This window comes from Antedon bifida, chromosome 2 (genome assembly GCF_963402885.1).
Source record: "Antedon bifida chromosome 2, ecAntBifi1.1, whole genome shotgun sequence".
Classification (NCBI taxonomy): domain Eukaryota; kingdom Metazoa; phylum Echinodermata; class Crinoidea; order Comatulida; family Antedonidae; genus Antedon; species Antedon bifida.
This window is the reverse complement of record NC_136227.1, coordinates 14,256,369-14,280,200: the sequence shown is the minus strand read 5'-3', so window position 1 is coordinate 14,280,200 and position 23,832 is coordinate 14,256,369. Positions and strand designations below refer to the sequence as shown.

The following is a 23,832-nucleotide window of genomic DNA, read 5'->3' as shown; positions in this document are numbered from 1 at the left end:
AGGTTTTAGTTTGTAATTTACCATAATGTGTTACCATACGATGAAGTATTAAATGAATAGATAAACTCATGGGTTCTACATCAGGGTTTACAAGTCAACGATACACATTTTTTTCAATAATAATATCATTGGGATAAATACCATTTTTTCAACATTGATATTTCATTGTGTCGGTACTGTATATCAACTATAGCTAATTCAACGTCATATGTATTTTTGCCGTCCTGTCTAGCAATAATAAGTTGCTAGATTGAGGGTGTAAATATGAATAACATGCAGTATTCATGTATATTCATTAGTCTTATTATTCATAACATGTCAAATATAGTTGTCATCATCTCAAACCTACTTATTTAAACAAGGCCTAGTAATAATGGCATTGGAACAAATACATCCTTTCAATATTCTCAGTATTCTATTGATTATTCCGCTATTCTATTGTATACATTACATTGGCTTAACAGCTCCATCAACTTATTGTTATATCTAAACTTAGCTCCACCTAGAGACTTAAGTCAAGGACAATTGATTGATTATTCGAACTGACGCTTGCGATTTGGTCAATGCGGCTCACGTCTTTGCGATGCGTCCTAGTGGGAACCAAGCTGCAGCATTAAAGACGCAACGCATGGACGTTAAAACGCAGCACAATAAGCAAGTTGACCAATGACAAGTGAGTATAAGAATAATCCATCGCCTGAGATTGGTCAATTCACTTGCGTTGTGCTATACGTCCTTGTTGCGTCTGTAGCGCGGGGACAAAGCATGTACTGTACAAGTCAACTCACACGCGTGGTGTCTACGTCGTTGCATTTAAGTGAGAACCAATATTTAGTTATTTACCTGGGTAAGTTGGCGAACTATTCGCACAAGTTAGAGATATGGTAGGCCTAATAACTGCGTAGTTCCCATTTTGCCAAAGTGTTTTTAATTTTAATAGTAGTACAAAATAATATATATCAGAATTCTATTCCATACCATACCAGATAACAGTTTACAGATGCGAAAAGTACATTTTTATTCAAATTTAGTTGAAAATATTTCAACAAATCCAAAATTCTTCCAAATTAATTTTGTGCCCGCGTAGTCAGGCATCAAGAGTTTTCTTGTATTTATTTTCATTTTCAGTTATATTTTTTGTTTCTCGTTTTCAATTCACCTTATTAGGTTTTTTCTTCACTAACGACCATAGTGTAAAACAACGGTTGATTATGTATTTTTCGTAAATAAATGTGATTTTCTGTACTATAGTAGTAGGCATACTACAGTATATAGAAACAATCTACAAAATGTTCTATTTTTAGCAGCACCATTGCTTGGCAATTCTTGAAAACACATTGTGAAATGTATTCAATTCAGGAAATTACAATCAGTTTTTAATCGCAAGTAGATTGTTTAGTTTCCTTGTCTATACCTGGACAAAACAATATTTTACACGAAGGTAATCTAAAAACAGGACACTGAGCTCGCTTTGCCAAGATAGGAACTCGTAACACTCCTTTGATCTTATGTCTGGCTGCGACAAATACCACCAGTACTATACAATCAGTGTAGAGTGAAATTGTAATTTCACTCCTCCCTGTCAATACAATGTACATATTCTGATCGTGTCGTTGTAGCCACAGATCTCCGGAGCTCAGCCTTACGTCACGCTTGTTAGATTGCCTTGCTTACACTTGGCAAAAAATGCACATGTTGGACCTGCGGATTGAGAGTGGGGGAGGGGAGAGAATTATGAACACATGACTTTTTACTAATTTTACAACTCAACACTCAGTTCTATGTTTTAAAAAATGATGCATTTAAACTGGTAAAGTACATTATTGGTTTGAATATTTGAGTATTGATCGATTATTGAGAAGAAAAGATGTTATTTTTATTTTAATTAGATTTTTTGTGGAGAAAATGATTTGCAAATTTGTACAAACCTAGTTTTCACAACCTAAGTTTGCACAAATGTGAGTTTTTAGCATAAATGTGACATTTTGCACACGGTTTCAAAGCTTAACAATGGGTTGTCTTTGCTAAACCCCGACTTCAATTTTACTGGCCATTAATCAGTCACTGGGAGTTTTTAAATACCCGTCATTAATGTTACTGGCCAGTGGAACTTTACTAAATCATACAGTATGTAAAGTATGAAAGGATATTATGGGTGTACTGAATTCTATTTGTTGTAAAAACCAATAAGACATATTTTTACTTTTGACAAGTCAAAATAATAAAAATAAGTAAAACACTGTGTTATCTTTCATATTTTCCATCTTCTTATTGAGTTGTTATGGATGCCATTTTGAATTTTATTGCTTTCTGGTTATATTTTTGTATTTTCTGTATAATGATGATCCCAAAATATGAAAATCAGTACACAAACAGCACTGTGTTATTTTTCATCTTCTGGTTTAGTTGTTGATGTCATTTTGAATTATATTGCAGTCTGGTGTTAAGCAATTTTAGATGGATGTTTCTTGTTGAATATTTGTCCATATATGGTAATGGGTGTGGCTCAGTACAGCACTCAACACGTCTCATCCATTTAAATTAATGTTGACTTCACTTTTTCATTCCTAAATCTTCAATGAATTCCTCATTAATCTAAAAGAAAAGAAATGAATTCATAACATTGAATCTTAATGAAAAACATATATAATGCCAATGACATAATAAATAAGACAAGTTTCGGATAAAGACTATAACTGTAGGTCCAGTGTACACAGTTTTCCTGTGTGCACTTTAAAGAACCCAGTTCAACATTTGAAACAAGTAGGGGCTTACCCCTGTGAATTACAGTAGTTCATTAAATAGCCCCTGTATCAGGGGGATTACCACCTATATCTGATAGGACAGTGATTAGTTTACTATTGGTAATCCTTGGCCTAAAAACAAAAAATAAAAATCTTTTTAAATAGGTATAAGGGTGTGCACAATATGCTGGAAATAACCTTTGATAGTACCTTCATTTTACAGAATTTGCACTTATGAAAGTTCCTAAAGTCAAAGTGCATTAGAAAGAGCTATATTTCCTGTTTCTTTCTTGACTGGTGGTACAGGCATTGTCACTCACTAGTGGTTTTTTATAAATATGCAAATAGTCAAAAATACTAATCATTTTAGTGAGGAAAATGTGCAGAGGCTATGGAAAATGATTATATAGATAGGCTAGAGCGGTGACTCCTGACTGGAAATTTAAAAATATAAATTTAAAATAATAAATTAAGACCACATAAATCACAAATATTTTTGCTTTTTTATAAAATCAAATATATTGTTAATCACAATGGAATAAATAATTTCTAGTATACAAGATCATAATCATATAGAATGTGTTTATACGCTCAACAGGCTGCGAGGCATATCGTACAACACATGTGTAGTAGTGCGTGACTGCGTAGTGGCGTATCCAATTGCCGCCATCTTGTTGGTTCGTTCTCTATAAATCGAATCATTTTTCTAACTGTGATAACATTGGAGTCTGCCCTCTAGCCAATCTATATTACCTTGATCACATGTACCATCATACCAGATTACTAAATCAGGCATGTAACGAAAATTTAAACAGACTGATATATTAAAGAAACTTCTGCATTATTAGTCAAGCAGTAGGCGTTGATTGTTTATCTGTCTGCATAGGCTGTTTTGTGCAGATAATCAACAGATCTAGCTCCCCAAACTCCACGATGCGTGCAGTGGGAATAGACCAGTTACAGAATACACCTAAATAAAAGGGTTTTGATTTAGTGGGCTGCCTCACAACCTCAGCATTATTCATTCAAGATTGACAAATCACATTGAATTAGACTGAATAAGATTACCTTGTATTTTTCTTCTAGAAGGTCTATGAGATCATCTGTGACATCACCCTGTATAATGATCTCATCCTCACCAGTTACAGATGAGCCACAGGAAAACTTCTGTGAGAAACGTTTTGCCGCCGCAGGTAGTTCAATTCCTATAGAAAAATAATTCATTTCAGGTTTTTTAGTAATGGCACTATATATTTATTTCCAGTCACATTTGACAGCAGGAAACCTGCCACTAATAGAATGCATTGGTTATTATAACATTTCTTGTAATGTTATAAGATAGCAAATTCACCGAAACTGATATTTATGAAAATTAGTAAGTACTTTCCTTATAGAAAAAAGTATATAAATTGAAGGACCAATCAATTTTACACAGGAATATACTATTTTAATTAGAAAGAGTTATGTGGTTAGGGTTTTTGAATAATTGAAAATCAGTAAAATTCCTATCTCATAATTTTATGAAAAAGTTCTGTAGCACCACTTTAAAAAAAAAAAGGCTTAATTTGACGATGCTCATTTCCGCTTTTTGATTATTATCAGTTAAATAGATTTATAGTTTATATTAACAGCAGAAATGTATGCCCTAATATGGATCCTTTAATTAAACTTTCTAAAAAATAATCTAACTTTATGTTTTTTCCATTACATTATGTGTTCTTTATTCACAAATATAAAATCAATAAAGAGCTGCTACAAATCTTACCATGCGTGACAAGACCTTTTATAATTGTAACGGTTTTCTTTTTGTTTCTTTGTTGTCGGCGTATTGTAATAGTCTGTGGTTCTGCTTTCTTTTTGGTTTTTAAAACTCCTTTTCCTCCTTTGAAAAATAAAAAATAAATAATATACTTAGTGGAGTACCTGACATCCATAGAGCGGAAACGTGGGGTACCTCACATAAACGGAGCAGAAACTTTTGAAGTAATTTCTAGCTGTACCGTAAATAAATCGTGAATTACAATTTTCCAGGATTGAACCCTAGACCTTGGGATTTGAAGGTAAGCACATTTCAATAAACATACATTTAAACTCAAGACTTACAATGGACGGGAAAGGGGATTGAAAGTTGAAATGCTGGGATATGATCATCCCTTCTATATTTGACTGACCTCGTTTTTGTTTTTTCTTCTTTTCACCACCCTCTGCATCTCCATCATTCAGCGACATCATAGATTCAAACATGTCTGGGAAGTTCTCCTGCAACCAGTCTTTACACTTTTCATATTCAGGACCGTATTCACACAATTCAGGTTGCATGGTACAATCTATAATCATTACAATAAAAAAAGAAGATTATTAAACAAACAAAAAAAATCCAATTCAGCTTTAATATTATGACATGACAGATTGAACTTGTTTAACATTTAAACTTAAAGGTACTCTACAAAACTTTAGAAGTTATAATTTTTTTTTTAAACATTATATGTACATTTTTATCTACATTTTCATTCTTTATTTCAATATAGCATTTATAATAGGCCTAAAAAATCCCCACTTGTTAATCTATGTGCATATAATGGTATTAAGATAGGATTATAATACACCTGAACAGATTCTTATTTGATTGGAGGATTGTGGGTCACATGATGTTCAATAGACATACTACTTAACTCTTACGTCAGAGTGTGACGCAAGGTTGTTAACTGCGCAGTCGAAAATCCACCATTTAAAAAAAAAATGTTCGTTAAGAGTACAGTAGGTGTGAAAAAAATGAATGAAAAAATTTTGTATTTGTGCAATGCAATTTTATTCCGTGAAAGATGAAATGTTTCACAAAGTATTTGGCCCATTGCATGCACTCTTAAACATTCATTATTTTTATACTATAGCATACAATAAATAATTGAGAACAGCACTCACATCCACAGTATACAACTTCTAATGGATAAGAAATTTCTGCTTCTACGTCTGCCATCTTTATTTATTAGCTATAATTATTCTAAAAAATAAAAACAATTGATTAAATATTTGAAAAATATTGTAAATTGTTGCCATCTCTAAAGCAATGTTCATGGGCACGACTCAGGTTTGTGATGCAAAACATAATAAAAGAGACACAAGTTTAGTTATACCTTTTTAAAATACCATTATTTTAAAGCAATATGCATCTAACAACAGTGATGTGTTAGGATAAATAATGATGTTTGATGTTCCCAAATTGTGGTCAGAAATTGTTTACATGTTCAGTTTGGGACAGAGAAAGATGCCTTTAAATACACTTTAGTAGCAGTGACAGTTTGTCTGAGCAACACAGATAGTTTAGAAACCCATGTGAAGTGTGTTTTGGTCATTGCAAGTGGCCTAAAGTACCATTACTAAGCAACTGGGTAAGAACCAGGACTAACTAAGCAACAGATTTTGTTTTAAAAAGTATCTAAAAATATGGTACCATCCTGAATCTTCTGGTTGCAAATAGCACAGTAAATAACATTCCCTCCAGTGGTGTATCAATACAAAGTTTACCATTGACTTTTTTTGACCAGCAGGCTGCTCAAAGTGATGTAGTAAAGGAGATACAGGTTGTACAGTATGGTCTATTCCCCAGACAACAAATTTCCTTTACACACCAAGCCGCTAAACAGAAACTTTGATATGGTATCACGTTTCCCTAGCCATTAGCATATCTTTTACAATACAGTACAAATAAGCTGCAGTCGCATGCTCAAGTCAGTGTCTACAAACCACCCAACCGAATGACCACATAGTGAGCTGTAGAGTCACGTTGCATGCGACAAAAAATGTATGACATGGATGAGTTTTCAAGGCTCCCGTAGCGTTAGCTATTGATAACTTTTTTTTAAAACTCCCATGCTTTTGTATTTATGTTTTATCTTTTATTCCCTTTTTTTGTTATTGTATGTTCTGAGAGGCGGTGGCCCGATGCTGTTGGTCGGTGATGGTTGAATATGACATACTTACTCATTCTGACTGGAGTGAAACTTGCAAGAAGTAGCCTATAGTGTATTCATAGTTTGTCAAATTTAAGTTATTATTGACATGATAGAGTTTAAATTTCTTTATACCAATTAAAGTACCGGCATTGCCTACATTTTTCAGATCTAATTTAAGGTCAAAAACTAATTTAATGTAAAAATAAATAATATAACATTGGTCAAATTGAGATAACTTTTTTCGTCTTTATACGGTTAATTCTAATAATTTTAACAGCCCGCTATAAATCCCAACATGCATTGAGCGCGGATTGATATTTTTGTTTTTCTTCTGTAATTCAAAGTTTCCCCCAATTTGTATCAAGGGAGTCTGGCAAAAACAAAAAGAAAATTAATGCAACAACACTATAACATACATTTAAGACAAGGAATGACCTGGTTTAATGTTTTTAAAGTAATATTTATGCATTATTTAAAATTACAAAACGTCACAAATTGTAGGGAATGGGTCTTTAAGGATTGTTAATAATATTTTAAAGAAAAAAATTCTCTCAATAAGTTATTAAGTATTTAGCTGACTTTCCATTTACTATACATAATACAGTGGCAATATATTTTACTCCAGCCGGGGTACAGTAACTTGGAACGGCAATAATCGACCAATCAGATCAGATGTCAGAACTTCATTCTATGACAAGACACCGATCAACAGAATTTGTAGATTGATTGCAATAAAAATAAAATGTGATCTTCGTAAACCACAACAAAATCTTATGCCCAGTTTTAGGTGCGAAACTGCAGTAGCAGCGGCTATTATATAGGCTAGATCCTAGCCTAGGACAGGTTAATAAGGCCCAATATACAATAACCTAAAATTCATCCTCTGATCGGATCCGACAATCTGTTCACCTACCTAAGCCTAGCCCTTGGCCTACTAAAAGGAATAGCCTATATCTAGCTAGAGCCTGGCCTAGGCCTACTAGACCCGGTCTAGCTATGGTCAGCTAGCCTACTTACAGACCGTACTGGGCCTCTATATAAATAGCCTAGCTAGGCCTAGGCTAGGCCTACACTCGAGCTAGCTAGGTAGGGCCTGCCCTAGCCTAGGCCTAGGCCTAGCCTACCCCTAGGCCTAGCAATTTGATGATTCGTCATCAAATCGACACAGTTTAAAAAACACATCATTCCGCAATAGTTATAGATTACTGAATTACAAAAATTGGGTTTGACTTGTTTATTACCTGAAAATCTAAATTATCTTTTGCTGATAATGATGAATTGTGTTTTTTGTGGCACAACCTATGGGACGTCAATTTAAAAGTATGGCACGCAATTTGCTACGTGTCTTTTTAAATAATTTCATATCAATTATTTATTTTAAAAAACCCGATATTTCAAAAAGTTGTTGAAGCTCAAACACACATTCAGACGAAACAATAAGATCAAGGCAATGTTATACGATGGTCATATAAATGTATTGGTCCATGTTTGTGTATTATAAACCTGGAATAAATAATGTCTTTATTTGCATGTTAATGTACAAGGGGTATCAACGTTGGATAAAGAAATATATTATTACAAAACCGTAGGCTATTTCTTCATTTGCATGTTCAAAACACGTTTCATTACGTAAGTTCAAGATCAAAGTTATGAATGTACATGTCTTAAAACTATAACGTTAGAATTTTAAAGTAAAGATTTAATTTGTTCACAATTCATTTTTTAGGAATTTTAGCCTGTGGTTTTAGAAATGATCAAAGTCTCTTTTCTCTTTCAAATTAAAAAATAAATAAATAAATTTCGGGATGCTTGGCAAAATGGTCAACATGGTCAAAATTAGGACATTACATAACATGTATTGGAATATTATAATTGGTGTCAAAATACTCAGAAGACCCATATTTCTATACACTCTAATGGACACATTTTCCAGAAGTCAACGGAAACCCCCTTTCTGACCAACTCAACAAAATGACCATAACATCAACCACTAGTCAAAAGGTGATAGTTTTGGTCGCAAATTACTCGCAAAGTTGTTATATTTTTTCCATAAATTCCACAAAATGCCAATAAACCATTTATTTTTACCAACCTATAGCTATAGGTCCCCTTCTTATTTAAATGTGAAACCACCAGGTCTAACAAGGTTATAATAGCATCATCGACCCCTCTATTACATTGATATGCAAATTGGTTATTATCCATAAAATCACTACATTAAGATATTAGTTGATTTCTAACAATCTTCTCAAGAATCTTCATTAGAACAGATGTTAATGCCACTGGTCTGAAGTCGTTAATGATTTTAGGGTTACACATTTTCGGAACAGGTATTATCTCAGAGACCTTCCATAGATTAAGTACCACCTCCGTGTTCAGCGAACACTGGAAAAGCTGGCTTATTATTGGTGAAAGCTGAGAGGCACATGATATAATCAAACGCCCTGATACACCGTCCGGACCCTTTGCTTTACTAACATTTACACTTTCCATATGTTTCTTAACATCATCTACATCAATTTTTATTGCACTTTTATCATTATTTCATTTTCAAACCCTTCAGCAGATGCAGTCATTTCACATTGAAAATTTATTTCATCAAATCTAGAATAAAAAATATTAAAATCATTTGGTTTGAAACTATTTCATTATTTTTCTTCCCCATACCTGCCAGTAATTGTCCTAACTCCATTCCAGGCCTAACGGGTGTCCCGACATTTGAATTTGTTCTCAATTTTTTCTCTATATTCTTTTTTACATGCTTTGATTTTCTTATTTACACATTTTTGAATCTTTTTCTTTTCCATCTCGTTGATTTTGTTTTTTGGATGCAATTATAGTAATTCCTTTCTTACATCTTTTGTGAGCCAATGCTTATTATTATTAAATATTCGTTTTAGGTAAGATCAAATTTTGACAGAATTGTATGTATTCAACAATTGCTAAATCAAATGAGCTAAGAGTATGAACATAGTATTGCTTGTTATCATTAATTGTATAAGTATTGACTTACAATATGAAAAAAGTGAGATGAATATAAAACATTTGAACGAAACAAAAACCGATACAAAATAAATGTCCAACAAGAGTGGCGTTTTTCCCCAAGCAACCGAAGGTGGGTCTCGCGCAGGAGACAGACCATTCTGATTCACCCCTGACTGATCCCCATCTTGGTTGGCATAATAAATGCTCCTGGAAAGACAGCGTTAAATAACGGGCAGTAAAGCTAACGAAAAGTTAAAAGCAATCTGCAAACAGTAATTAAAAGGCGTAGTTAAACTAATCGAACGGCTTTCGGATTGCAAATGGTAGAGTAGGTTAAAGATGTATTGCCCCCTGAAAAATAATTTTTTTAAATTTTTTTGTTGTTGAATATGCCATTTTAATGTCACATAATAGTTATTGACTTCGACCAAAAATTGGATCGAAAAAAAAATTATTTTCCTGAAAAAACTGGAATTTAAAGCAAAATTAATGGTCAAATTGGCTGCCAGTAAATAGATTTTTGGTTGAATTTAACCATTTATCATGTTATTTTATAAGTGAAACATTATTTTTTCAGTTTTTTTTCTACAGAAGTGATTCACTTTATTAAAACCACAAAATAACCTATTCAAAGTTTGATTTAATTAATCTTCATTTTTCATGTTTTGGGAGACAATACATCTTTAAAGGTTAACGATCCATACTAAAATATTTTGAAAATGATAGTAGGTCAAGTGTTATAACGTTCGTAAAAGCTAGTTATTTATTAGCCGCAGAGGGCGTAAATGCATAAAATGTTATTGCACTTTGACCGGAAGAAATAGAGGAAGTCCAGGCTAACATGTTGATGAAATAACAACTCCATTAGACAGTTATTACTCAAATTATTGTTATTAAAATATGTTTTTAAAAAAATATTTGAATTTGAATAAACCAACTTCACAGACATACAAACCGCGGATTGTCCCAGTTGTAAACATGAATAAGGACAAAATTATTCGTTTCTATAAACTTAAGGAACGAGAAAGTAAAATCGTTTATTTTACAATCGATATAGGCCTATTATTAAAAAGACTGTATAATAGCATATCTTGTTTTTTTAATTGTCTAAGTATTATGTTGAAAATGCTGTTTTTTTTTTATTATATCTCTTTATTATTATTATAAAAATATGTAGAATTTAAAAATAACTTATACAAAAAAAAAATAGTGAAATTAATTTCCTTAAAATAACATATTCTTTTCTGTGACAGTTTTTTTTTGTTGGAAAGAAAGAAAAAACTATTCGCCGGTCCTTCTAAAGGAACACCAAAATAGTCTTGAATAAAAAACTAAAATTAATATTTCGATTGTGCTAAATCAAAAAGAAAGTGTGGCTACCAAATCCTACTAATTTCTTCAATCAGCGCATTTATAACTCTCATTTATTTTCGTTATACTTTAGTACTGGTGACTTCCTTAGATGAACTCATAAAAGCAAATGATAACGTACATTGCACGATAATTGTTTTGATACTAAGATTAATATACTAAAAGCTGGATTAATGACGCGCTCGCAAAATTTATGACTATATACAGTAAAAACAATTTTATAAAGCGTCTGTTATTTTAAATCTTTGCCAATGATAGTCAGCAAATTTCGCTTGACAGCAGATAAATGATCGTTTGTTGAAGTACGATAATAGAAAAAGAAGAAGAAGCATTATTTTTCAAAATGGTTTACGGATTTACTCGTATAATCGCTATCTTTGTAATGCACAGTATTATTATTACCCCAATCACAACTTCAGGTAGGGCGAAACACTTTTATTGTCATATAAAACGGGTGATATTTAGGTCTTACGTTCTTTTTCCCCCCTTTGTTGTGGAGTTAACCACTGTTTTTATTCATTCTAAAAGATAATTTAATCAATCTTGCTATTATATTATTTTTCGTTATTTTCTTATATCTGTAGGCCTAATTATGGGATTTGATAAAAAAAATGGTAATTAATATTGGTAATTTAAAATCTTTACGTCATTTAGGCCTATATTTCCATCTTATCAACTAAAACTTTAACATTTACTAAAGATCTTGCATTATTCTTAATGGAAAAAGATTAATAGACAAATTTTGAAAAGCGTGTTGTACATCCCTCGTAGTCGTTTAAAATTCTGTGCGGTTTCATTTTATAATTCTACTTTAACTTAATATATTTTAACCTAAATACAGGCCTATATTCAATTGAACATTGTCATTATCCAGTACTAATATCTACGATGTCTGTCACCTTTTATTTTATTATAATTATAACATATAACATTTGTATTTATTGATGTAATAATATTCTATGAAAACAAATGCAAACAATCATAAATTAAAACATTTGTTGGTATTTTGCTTAGAATCTTTTTTAATTTAGGATTAAATTCTGCAATAAATAAATTAGTTTAATCAATGGCTTGGAAAAAGATACTTCCATAAGATAGCCATAATACTGCTTTCTGATTTATAGCGCTTACATAATGGTACAAACTTGTCCCATACTTCCTTCGCCTTGGTGGGGCAGTATTGTTGAAAAACTCACTTAATTGAACTTTTTATGAATAAATATTTTGAGCCTTTATTTCCACCTAAGTTTGCCTCTTAAATGTTTGCTAGATGGTTTTTATGAAGAGCTAAACTTCCGACTTACATGGAATTACGTACATTGAATAATACTTTAAATTTACGGTATTTTCGGAACAAAATAATTATTTTATTTCCGTAAAAAAATCTAATACTAAAACAGTGTGTTTCTCTTTGTTATTATTTCTTTTATTGTTATATTTCACGTTAACTATTATTTAAAATAGGTAAATCCTGTATTCGATCTACAATTTTCAAGAAACATTATGATCTGCAAAAATCAGAAGGAACTGAATTGGCGTTTTCTACTAGAACAAGAAGTGCAACTCTATGTTCTGTGTTGTGTCTGAGTCTTAATCCTGACTGTCAATCATTTCGCTATGACGTCACATCAAAATCATGTGAATTATCTGGCAGTTTGAGATTCGGAAACACTGGAGATAAGGGTGTATACTCACTTCGAACAAATGTACGTATTTTCTCCAAGGGAGTAGTTAATAAAGAAGCTTTGATAATTCGCATGACGTAGTTAGTTCGGTCGTCCCTATCACTCCTTAAGTTAATGTTTTTTTTACACTTTGATTTGAATATCTCATTAAAAGAAAAAAACTTCAATTAACCATAGTCATGACAGGAACTCATGTGCACCTCGGTTTGCACAAAACTAGTGGGGGTTGTAGGAAAATTCTCCCACATAATTACTATCAGATATTGACATTTTCAACAAATTGTGTATTGTGGAGTCAAGCCATCGAGCAATAATTAAATACTTATTTTTTCATATTGAAAAAAAATTTTAAAACAAAATAAATGAGAAAAATTAAAATGTTTACTATCGTAGGCATACGATTAAGAGTTAATTTACGTGTCTCATCAACCGCCTTTTATTGCCGTATTTTTATTTAATTTAGGTGAAGGATTGCCAGGATATTTTGAAAACGTCAAGAAAAAGTGGAGTATACCCAATTGCCAAAAGTGGTAGAAACGGATTGCTTGTATACTGTGATATGGACACTGATGGAGGAGGATGGACGGTAAAGTTATTCAACATGTTTATCAATTGTATATAGTCAATTGGATTTAACCATTATTTTATTCATTCAATTCGTCCAATAATTTCAAACCTTGCAATGCAATATTCACAGGTATATTAGTTTTGTAGTTCAAATGGGCTTCGTCAGAGTTGGGACAAACATTATTTTGAACATAGTTACAATTTGTATTATTTACATAATTATTAATAGTTGCTAGTAACACGATCCGCAATTGATACCGAGTGTAACCTCTTTCAATTGTGCTGTGGTCCAAATTCTTTAAACAGAGATACAAGAACTATTGTATATTTTAGGTTTTCCAACGACGTGAAGATAATTCAATAGATTTTTATCGTTATTGGGAGGAGTATAAACATGGTTTTGGAAATGTTTGCGGTGAGTTCTGGTTGGGGAATGACAATATACATGAGATGACGTCATCTGGAAAGTACAACCTTCGAATTGATATGAAAACGGATTCTGGTGAAACATACTATACAGTATACGAATCCTTCAGAATCAGGAATGAAAGTGACGACTACACTTTGGAACTTGGAAATCTAAGAAATAGCAACACTGGTAAATGCAGAGATTGTTATTATTAATTAAGCCTGCACTATTAACTAACTTTCAATAAAAGTTAAGTAGAATGGAATATGAAAAAAAACCCATATTATTATTATTCATCCCATGAAAGTGGCTGAACGTTAGGTTTACACCCGTATTGTATTTTAATGTAATCTATAATGTATTGAAGAATCTTGCTGACAGTATAGGATTATTTTCATTATATTGATTACAAGTCAAAATTAGAATATATCATTATATTATGCCTATACACCTTGCATCACGTGCCGTTTGAAATCAGTTCTACCTTTAGCGGAAAGTGATATTTATAATAATGGTTCACGTTCAGCTTTTGGTTTAAAGAAATGCAAGTTGGGGAGTTTTAGATTAAGTGAACGTGCACATGACAGTCACGTCTACATGGGTTGTAGTCTACTGTTCTCGTCGATAGATATAAGAACTTTTAGATTAAGTGGACATACATTGACGTGTCAGTAGTGAACGTATGACGTAATGACCTTCGGATCTGACCTTGTAATCTCTATAATAGCGCTCACTGTGGTGCTATTCCACCGCGCTGGGCCGTTGAAAGTACATGGGCTTAGGCCTATCCGAGATCCTTAATTTTCTGAACGAAGGCTGGCGTCCTAGTGATAAGACCCAGGCCACAACCTGTATTATTAAATGTTTTATTTAAAATAACCAATAAAAATCAATAATTCACAGTTTGCAAATATATTTTGACTGAAATTCACTTTACTACATTCTCAGAAAATCATCGCGAGATTCTCGGCCATGATTTTTGGTAAACTTTTGCAGTGTTATGACGTCATAGGTTCACTGGTACACACAGAGAGAGAACGTAAAAATGCCACTGAACAAGCGCTCAGTCAACGTATCAGGCGCCTACCACAAGCGCATATCTTAAAAATGACGTAATAGGGTAGAGGTCAACATAGCGGACGTGAAAATCTAAAAGTCCCTATTTTCTCCAAGAAGGAAGACATAGGACAGTGGCCTAGCCTTCTACACAAATACAGTTTTAGACTATACTAGGCCCATGCTTTTGAACTAATACACAAGAGTAATAAAATAATTAATGTTTTCGCGCCGCTGCTCTAGTCAGCTATGTCCCATGAGGACATATTCATTAATAAGTTGTTTCATAGCGGTAGTTTTAGTATCTAAGCCGACAGTTTTGCGAATTTGCAAACTTTACTATAATTTATAGGTCCCAGCTGCTGGACCCAAAAAACGTCTGGGAAAAGAGAGTCTATGAGGGCTCACTGTTGAACGATTTTGGATTCTTGCCCTTTGATTGGTTGACGCGAATAAACAGATTGTGGAAGAATTTTCACTTCTTTTAAGTAAGTAATAACAACATTTATTCAACATCAACAGATGGTCAAGACACACAGAAGCCAAAGTGGCTTGTCTTTGTAGTCCCTAAGCATAAAACATAAAACATAGACGGACGCATTACAATTACAAAAAAAGACATTTTGAGACAGAAAAAGAAAAAATACAAAGTGAGATCAAGCAAAATAACTCCATGATGCAGTGTACTCCTCCAATTTGGACCACCGTCGGATTTCAGAGTTCTCGCTCCTGATGTCTACGGCTGACTTTGGCAGCCAGCCGCAGCCGTCAGTCAGTCATGGACATCCCCGGCGTCCATTTAGGCTGTACAGTGTGTGTACACCGATTGGATGAGGAATGGCCTGGTCCATAATTGGAGGGGTCATGCGTCTTAGGCGTTAAATCTTAAATATAATGTAAGCATGGGTCTATATAATGTAATCACTTGTACCACACACGTTGTCTCTAGAGGGTATTCAGTTGCATGCCTACAACCGTTCAAGTTGAGGTCACACACACACAGGATACAGCACATTAAAGTTCAACATTGACCATTTTTAAATGCCATTTTTTAATTAGTAGATTGATATTTGTTGGCAAATAATACATTGTTGTAAAGGTACACATGTCTTCTTTCAAATGCTGTGTATACAATTAACTAGTGAAAAAATGGGCATGTGATTCATAATTAAAGAACTATCTGTGATTTGTATGTTTCGTTGCGATTAAAGGACATCTTTTTAATAATTAATCATAAATTAATCAAAAGAACAATGATTAATTTTAAAATGTCGGGCGGCGTTTTTTGTAAGAAATATTTCTTGTTTATATATTAAGTATATTGAATGGAAAGAATATTTCATTTGTTGAAAAGTTCAATAGAATTCAATAGAGAAATCTTTCAATTCGTGAAATATTTTCACCCTCAACTCAAAACATTTATTTTATATACTGTATAAGAAAACACGTTACTTTGTTTCTAACCAAATTTAGGAAAGTATGTAATATTTATTTCATTATAACTATATTCAAATTTATTTATTTACTATTATTTTTTAGTTGATGTATTGGAGCATGGTCCAGGGCAATGTTTTTCGACACGTGACAGAGATAATGATGACAGGAATGACGAATGTGCCAAGCAATTTAAAGGCGCCTGGTGGTTTCGAAGTTGTTTCTCATGTCATTTAAATGGAGAGTATGGGAACTCATTTAACTGTTTTACTAACACTAGAGATCATCTGGCCCTGAGTTGGGCCGAAATGAAAATGAAGCGTGACTAGTACTCATATCATGTTTAAAGATGTTTTGACTCACAAAAACACAAACAAATTAAGATGATTAAAATCTGGGCCTGAGTTGGGCCGAAATGAAAATGAATCGTGACTATTACTCATGTTTAAAGATGTTTTGACTCACAAAAACACAAACAAGTTAAGATGAATAAAATCAGACTTTGAATATGCCAAAAACAAACAAAAATGTTTATCAACAAAAATGTGTTAATACTGACAGCCCATGCAATATTTTTCTTCTTCATTATAAGATCATCTTAATATATAATTTTCTACATATAATTTTCCATATAATATTTCATTATAACATATTTCACACCTGACTCTGCTTCGTTTTAATTAATTTTGTTTACAGTTTATGCAACACTCTAAAATTGAACACGTCTTTATTTGTTTAGCGTATTGTAAAGATCAACGTCAACCACCAAAAAACTGCAGTTGGGCCTATACAATAAACCGTAATACCGTGTTATACCGTTTAGTTCATAATGCTAAGTTGTATTTCCTCATGTATATTCATATACATAATGAATTAATATGAGTTATTAAGGATGTTAATCATACTCCGCTAGTTAGTTTGTTCAGTTAGTGAACAAATAAATTACAGTAACTGAAAAATGTAGGCTAGGCCTATATCACAACAATTATATAAATTTAAACTTCGTTCAAACACTTTACCACTTGGAAAAATTACAAATAAGTGGAACATTGATAATCTAAATGATAAGTGTAAGGTTTGTGGGTCAGGTGAAGAAGATGTTAAAAATGTCCTGTTTATTTGTAGTATTAAGTTACATTGTATTAGAATTGAAGAATTGCAAACACTTTATCGTAATCTTATTGCAATAATTGTGTAGATACTTGGGTTAATTTTATTTCTGGTGACCTATCTATTAAGGTTCAATATGTCCTAGGAAGCACGTTATTTCATAAAAATTCTCACGATATTTATGCTGTGTTTGACAGTTATTGTAAAATGTACACAAGCCGTCTTGGAAACTAAGAAATGCAATTGTATTACAACTTTGAACTGTTTTATTTAAAAAAAGTGTTTTCTTTTCCATTGATGTTGCAAAATTAGTAGTTGTATTAGTGTAGTTTTAGTTTGAAAATAAGTTTTGGAATAGGGTCGAGTCAAATTGTATGTCGTTATCTCAAATATGTTTTATTTTAATTTCATTTCATCATTTCATCATTTTTATTTTCCATTGTTTTTGAATTAAATTTTGTAATTGGTATGGACGCACCATCTACGCATGTGTGCCACTGTTCAAAAAGTGTTGTTTCAAATAAATATTATTATTATTATTAAATACACACGCGTAGAGCTCCTCACCAAAGGTAGATATAAGATCTTTGCTCCTCACCGATTAAAAAGGGGGATTTCCCTTTCTCTTTTAGCAAGTCTAAAGAGTCTCCAAAGATATTTTTCTGTAGTTTGTAAATAGACAATGTCCGTGTTCTGTCATATGCCTCGGTCCTACGACCTCTCCATGGAAATTTTTATTTTAATCGAATGTTTCTTTCACCGATGTCTTATATTAGGCATAAGCCGGTAAACAAAATGATCAAGGTTATTGCTTAAAACCTCGGTAATGCAAGGCAGTAAGTTCATTCTTATCTTTTTGAAGGAATCATGTAGCACTCAGAAGAATTGCAGCAATTGGTCTATCTGAAAACCATTAAAAGTAGGCGCATAACATATACAGTGATTGTATTGGAGATGTGATAGGCTTATCACATGTTTTAAACATAAAACATGAAGAATGAAAAAAAATATTCCGTCTCTATAAACTTAAGGACAAGAAAATTAAATCGTTTGATTTACAATCGATAGTATATTGAAACACACTGTAATGTCCTACCTTGTTTTTCTTTTTCAATTAGTCTATTAAAATTATAAGCTATAAAAATGTTACTGTTTTGTTATGACCTTTTATTATCAATGAAAACATAGAAAGGTTCCAATCTATTATAGTTACCATGAAATCATTAAAAGTATTAAATATCTAGGCCTAAATCTAATATCGAAATAAACTTGTTGATTTCTTAATATTGCAATTTTCTTTTATTTCATTAAATCACAATATCGTGAGCTATATTGAATTTTATAAATATTTCTATTTTTAATTTGCACATTTTGTATGTCTGTATATATAGGCCCCTATTAATGATAATTTAATTATCTTCTTCTATTCATATTTTCCGCAATTAGTCAATTTTCGTGTATATAATAGTTTCTGACAATTAATGATTATATTTTATGTGTTGCAATCTTTAGCTTCTTTTGTGGTATTTTCATTTTTTTTCAATAAATTAATGATTAGGCCTACATATTATGTTATGCTATTTTTATAGCTTAAAGCCCCCTTCCCTACGTTTTTTAGATCTAATTTAAGATCACAAACTATATTTAATGTAAAAATAATACTATATGGTCCTATTGCGATAACTTTTTTCGTCTTTAAACGGTTAAAAATGTGAAAAATAAGTCGATTCTAATAATTATAGCGGCCCGCTATAAATCCCAAAATGCATTGCGCGCGGATTGATATTTTTGTTTTTCACCTGTAATTCGCCCACTTTTCGATCGATCGTGAGGCCAAAACAAATGGAAGACTCCTAACTTTTCAGCGAAAATACCGGGTTTTCCCCAATTTGTATCAACGGAGTCTGGCAAAAATAGAAAGACAATTAATGCAGCAACTATACGACTTCAGGCTAGGTATATAGCTAGCGTACGATGTTCGTACGTTACCGATGTTTACCAGCTAGGCCTACAAAACTAAGCCTAGCTAGGCTAGGCCTAAGGCCGTCCACGAGAGGTCGATCGCCGCGAGCTACTTAGGTAGTGCATTGTTTCTCACTTTTTATCATAATTTACCATAAAACCGTACATTTAAGACAAGGAATGACATGGTTTAATGTTTTTTAAGTAATATATATGTATTATTTTTACAAAACGTCACAAATTGTAGGGAAGGGGGCTTTAATATTGTGCAATATTGAATTTGAATTTTATAAATATTTCTATTTATCTGGAAATTTTTGTTGAATATGTATTTTGAGCTTATTAAACTCCACATAAGTTTGACTCTGATGTGTTTGTTTTTATATACCGTACAGTAGGTCTTTGCTGAAAAAAACGTTAGAACCAAAAAGTCTACCTTGGTACATGGAACAATACTTTACTTTTAGTTTCTAATCGGGACAAAATAATTATCTAATTTCATTTAAAGGAATGTGAATAAGAATGTGTTTTAATACTAGGATTTACATATTTCTTAAACCTTTACTCTAATATTTTAGTAGGAGGCAATGTCAATCATTTCTCTATGACGTCACATCAAAATCATCTGAATTATATCTGGGAGATTGGATTGGATGAAAATGCTAATAATACCAGTAGATGTATGAGTAGTGTACAACAAATATATAAATATTATACATAATATTCCATTGCAAGACGTTGTTGTAAGAAAACAATCCATGTTTGATACGAATTTTATGAATATGAAGATACGACTCCATCATAAAATAATGAGACAGGAATGTGGCAGGCCGATACCACGCAATAGACAATTCAAGTCTAAAGTTGATTTTTCATTTTACAATTCTCATGATGGCAATTATAATGGCCACAGATTACATCGTGTTTGACTGTAGGCCTATTCATTCGCTCTGTGTTCATTTTTACAATTTCCAGTTGTAACGCCAAAGTTCCTGTAATCGAGAGCCATCTGGGCAATTTCAAGAGCGTATGTATACAGTTCGGTAAGGACGTAGGTTTTTATAGGACGTATTTAGAGTTTTTAGTTTAGTTTTCGTATTCGTATTAAGGACTTTTCAGCAAATCTTTTTCTCAATGCTTTAGAAAGTGGGTTCATACTTTCCATACTAAATTGTACCAGCAATTGAAAACCAATAGGCATACTAATTAAGTTGAGTTAGATAATTATGTATTGATGATTAGGCTAAAGCGAATTTAGGTTAAAGATTTGCCCCGAATATAGGTGCTTTTATATGTAAGCGTGCTTCGATGGTTCAAATACATACTTCCTTTAGGTTATCTTTAGGCCTACACATTGAAATGTGTGCGGTGAGTTCTGGCTGGGAAATGACAATATACATGAGATGACGTCATCTGGAAAGTACAACCTTCGAATTGGTATAACTTTCTCCCTCTCTATAACCGGCTGCAGGTATACCTTTGTCATTATTTCTTTTTCATAATATAATAATTGGTATCAATTCTGTTATCAAATTGCAATGACACTAGGATTAGTCAGTTTAATCGTGTTCATTTTTTTAATTGATTTTGTATGATTGTAAGCATTATTCTGCATAACTTGTCGTATCATTATAAAAGATTCAATACTATACTGTTTTTTCTCTTTATGAGCTATACGATTGAAGTTATTTTCAACATTCAAATCTGTATGTTTAAATGAATAACTCGATGGGTAAAATTGATAAATTATAGGCTTGATAACGAGTAAAGATAACTAAGTAAAGAGCACTAGCATTCATTCAGATAGTTTATTTTATTTTATTTTATTTTATTTCGTTTTCTTTCAGTAGGGTAGCCCTCTCAGTAATAAAATAAAACTGCTCTTCCGAGGGGCCCTACAACACATTTAAACATAATTTTAAAACAACTTAAACTAAACTTAAACTAAAACTAAACTTCAATGCATGTTCTCATTATTATTATAACTTTTATACCATATTTTAATATATTCACTGCAACCATCCTAGACCACCGGCAACAATAAATGAATCTTAACAAGTGATTTAAAACGGTTATAATTGTTTTGTTTTCTTAATTCATAAGGTAGGCCATTCCAGAGTGAACTTCCATAATAAACAAAACTACGTTTGTATATTTCGAGGTTACATCTGGGCAAATACAACAGATTATTTTCATAGTTTCTGGTTGGAATATTGTGTACACTACTAATATATTGCAAAACATCACATAAGTATGAAGGTACAGATTCTTGTAAACATCTAAATATTGTACAAATTGTATGATATTCAATTCTTGTCTTAATTGTTAGCCAACCTAAATCATAATGCATTTGTCTTACAGGAGTTCGAATATCAGCACCTAGTATTAATCGTGCAGCTCTATTTTGTACCCTTTCCAATTTTAAAATATGGGCGTTTGAACCAGTACCCCAGACTGTTGAACAATAGTCAATATGTGATAAAAATAGAGCATTGTATAATCTTTTAATAATTTTAGGAGTTGTTAAGAATTGATTTATTTATCAAACCAGTTCTTTCTATCTTATGAATGAACTTCGTTATCTCAGATATAAACAAATACTTTATTTAGAAAACTGACATAAGTTACATTTTCAAAGAGCACGTTTGATAAATACAATAAAATCAGCACAACATCCTTCTTTTTTAAATTTTAGGAAAACATCCTTGCTGTATTGATTTATACTCCCGCAATTTATGGACATGGTAGATAGTGTGATTTCTGTTATTATTAGATATTGTATGCTATCTAATCATAACACAGTAAACCGAACAAGTAATTGATAACAATGCTCGTATTGATTGATAGATATTAAGCTTTTTTTTAAAGCCGTTATTATTCTTACAACTAATATGATGCGTGCGCTTTTTTAAAACCATATTTTATTAAAAATAGAAACTACGAACGAATATTATATATTTGCCGGTGGTAAATATTATGAATGTTATGCTTTGCAGTAGGGTTGATGATGGGTTATAACAGTGCGAGGCATCGTTTTGAATCAACCACAAACAAATGCGAGGCATTATTATCCTTTATCAAAAGTGCGATGCAGAGGAGGAAATCAAAGAAATTGATGATGTAGACTAGGCCTAGTACGTGGACAATAATGAAAATCGCTCGTTCTACTAAAGAAATATTGTATGAATACAGCAATAATTATTATAAAACATTGATTAAAATATTTTCTACATAAGCCTCTAGGTTAGGGCTAGGCCTAGAATATGTTGATTGTTGGACGATCGAGTCCAGACGATTGGTAATCACAACATATGCTCCGAAATGGCAGAGAGAAGTCTGTGCGTTGCTAAAAACCACGTGCCTCGTACTTTTGGAAATGATGTGCGTGGCATCATTTCATCAATCATCATATTCTATGCCTAAAATCACACTTTCGCAGCCTCACACTTTTTCTTTATATATGTGAACTTTATTCAATCAATCATACATTTGTTATAATGGTAACCATAATAAGATATAATATTACAGTAGATTTTTACAAAAAACAAAACCAATATAAATATTAATTATAAAATATATATAATGATTATTTACAGTAATGATAATAATAAAAATTAATTGTTTATATTGACTATTATTGGAAACAGAAGTTGAATAATAAAATACTGAAAAGTTTAATTAGAGGTTTACAATCAATGGAAAAGATGAAAACATATAATATTGTAAGTATTAAAAGTAGCAGATAGTGGTTTAGTAAGATTACTGTATATTGGCAACGGCCTACAGATGAACATGGTTATAGGCAAAAAATATATATCGATTGATTGAATCGGGCATCACTATAAGCAAAGCTTTAAAATGTGATGTCCTATGTAACATTTAAAAATTGGAAAAAAATAAATAAATAAATAAAATTACAATAAAAACAATAACAATAAGTAAATACATATGTAAACAATAGGGACAATAAGCAAAAATCATAAATGACAGTTGAATAAAAAAAAAATATTATTATACATTTAATAACAATTTCAAATATATGACCAGAATAGATCATTCATTAAAAAAAAATCGATAATGATAAATATTTTGTTCATAATACGTTGTGATTTTTGGTATTAGAATATTTTTTGAGGAGATAAGTATGAATTGTTTTTTTAAATAGTCCTATACTCTTGATTTCTCTTACTGAGTTTTCAAGGCTATTCCATGTCTTGATACCCCTATAGCATATACTCTGTTGTCCTATTTTGGTTCTGTTAAGTACAGTGGTATAGTTTTTTTTATTCTTGGTATCATAATTATGTGTTGATTCAATTGTTTGAAAGTAAGTGTCAAACGTAATTGGGAGCTGTTTATTATGAAATTGGAAGAGTAGTATTGCTATATTTTTTTCATAAAGATCGAATATATTGAATGTGTTGGTTTGTATAAATAGCGGTTGGGAAGGATGTTGATAGTGGACTTTGCATATAATTCGTAGTGCTTTTTTCTGGAGGATGTGAAGTCGGTTTAATTTACTTGGTCCGAAGGAGCCCCATACTACTATTTCATAC

General features: G+C 32.0%; 2 protein-coding genes across 2 annotated transcripts; one reads left to right on the top strand and one right to left on the bottom strand.

Annotated features, from left to right (window-relative positions):
• Positions 1-911: 911 nt before the first annotated feature.
• Positions 912-8,019, bottom strand: LOC144836311 (density-regulated protein-like). Its single transcript, XM_078691571.1, has 6 exons — positions 7,939-8,019; positions 5,667-5,745; positions 4,916-5,071; positions 4,510-4,626; positions 3,813-3,949; positions 912-2,595 (listed from the first exon to the last, which is right to left on the bottom strand). The coding sequence occupies exons 2-6, from the start codon at positions 5,719-5,721 to the stop codon at positions 2,554-2,556; spliced, it is 507 nt and encodes a 168-aa protein (XP_078547697.1). The 5' UTR covers positions 5,722-5,745; positions 7,939-8,019; the 3' UTR covers positions 912-2,553.
• Positions 8,020-10,660: 2,641 nt separating this feature from the next.
• On the top strand, positions 10,661-16,712 carry LOC144835462 (ryncolin-4-like). Its single transcript, XM_078690546.1, has 5 exons — positions 10,661-10,709; positions 12,518-12,759; positions 13,202-13,324; positions 13,639-13,903; positions 16,310-16,712. The coding sequence occupies exons 1-5, from the start codon at positions 10,661-10,663 to the stop codon at positions 16,531-16,533; spliced, it is 903 nt and encodes a 300-aa protein (XP_078546672.1). The 3' UTR covers positions 16,534-16,712.
• Positions 16,713-23,832: the final 7,120 nt, after the last annotated feature.

What these genes read in the sequence shown, in the direction of transcription:
- LOC144836311 (XM_078691571.1), bottom strand. Translation starts at nt 5,721, where the DNA reads ATGGCAGACGTAGAAGCAGAAATTTCTTATCCATTAGAAGTTGTATAC. An exon ending in AGAAGTTGTATACTGTGGAT is followed by an intron (nt 5,072 to 5,666) that starts GTGAGTGCTGTT and finishes TAATGATTATAG; the next exon opens with ATTGTACCATGCAACCTGAA. An exon ending in AAAAGGTCTTGTCACGCATG is followed by an intron (nt 3,950 to 4,509) that starts GTAAGATTTGTA and finishes ATTTTTCTATAG; the next exon opens with GAATTGAACTACCTGCGGCG.
- LOC144835462 (XM_078690546.1), top strand. Translation starts at nt 10,661, where the DNA reads ATGAATAAGGACAAAATTATTCGTTTCTATAAACTTAAGGAACGAGAA. An exon ending in TATACTCACTTCGAACAAAT is followed by an intron (nt 12,760 to 13,201) that starts GTACGTATTTTC and finishes TATTTAATTTAG; the next exon opens with GTGAAGGATTGCCAGGATAT. An exon ending in CTGATGGAGGAGGATGGACG is followed by an intron (nt 13,325 to 13,638) that starts GTAAAGTTATTC and finishes TGTATATTTTAG; the next exon opens with GTTTTCCAACGACGTGAAGA.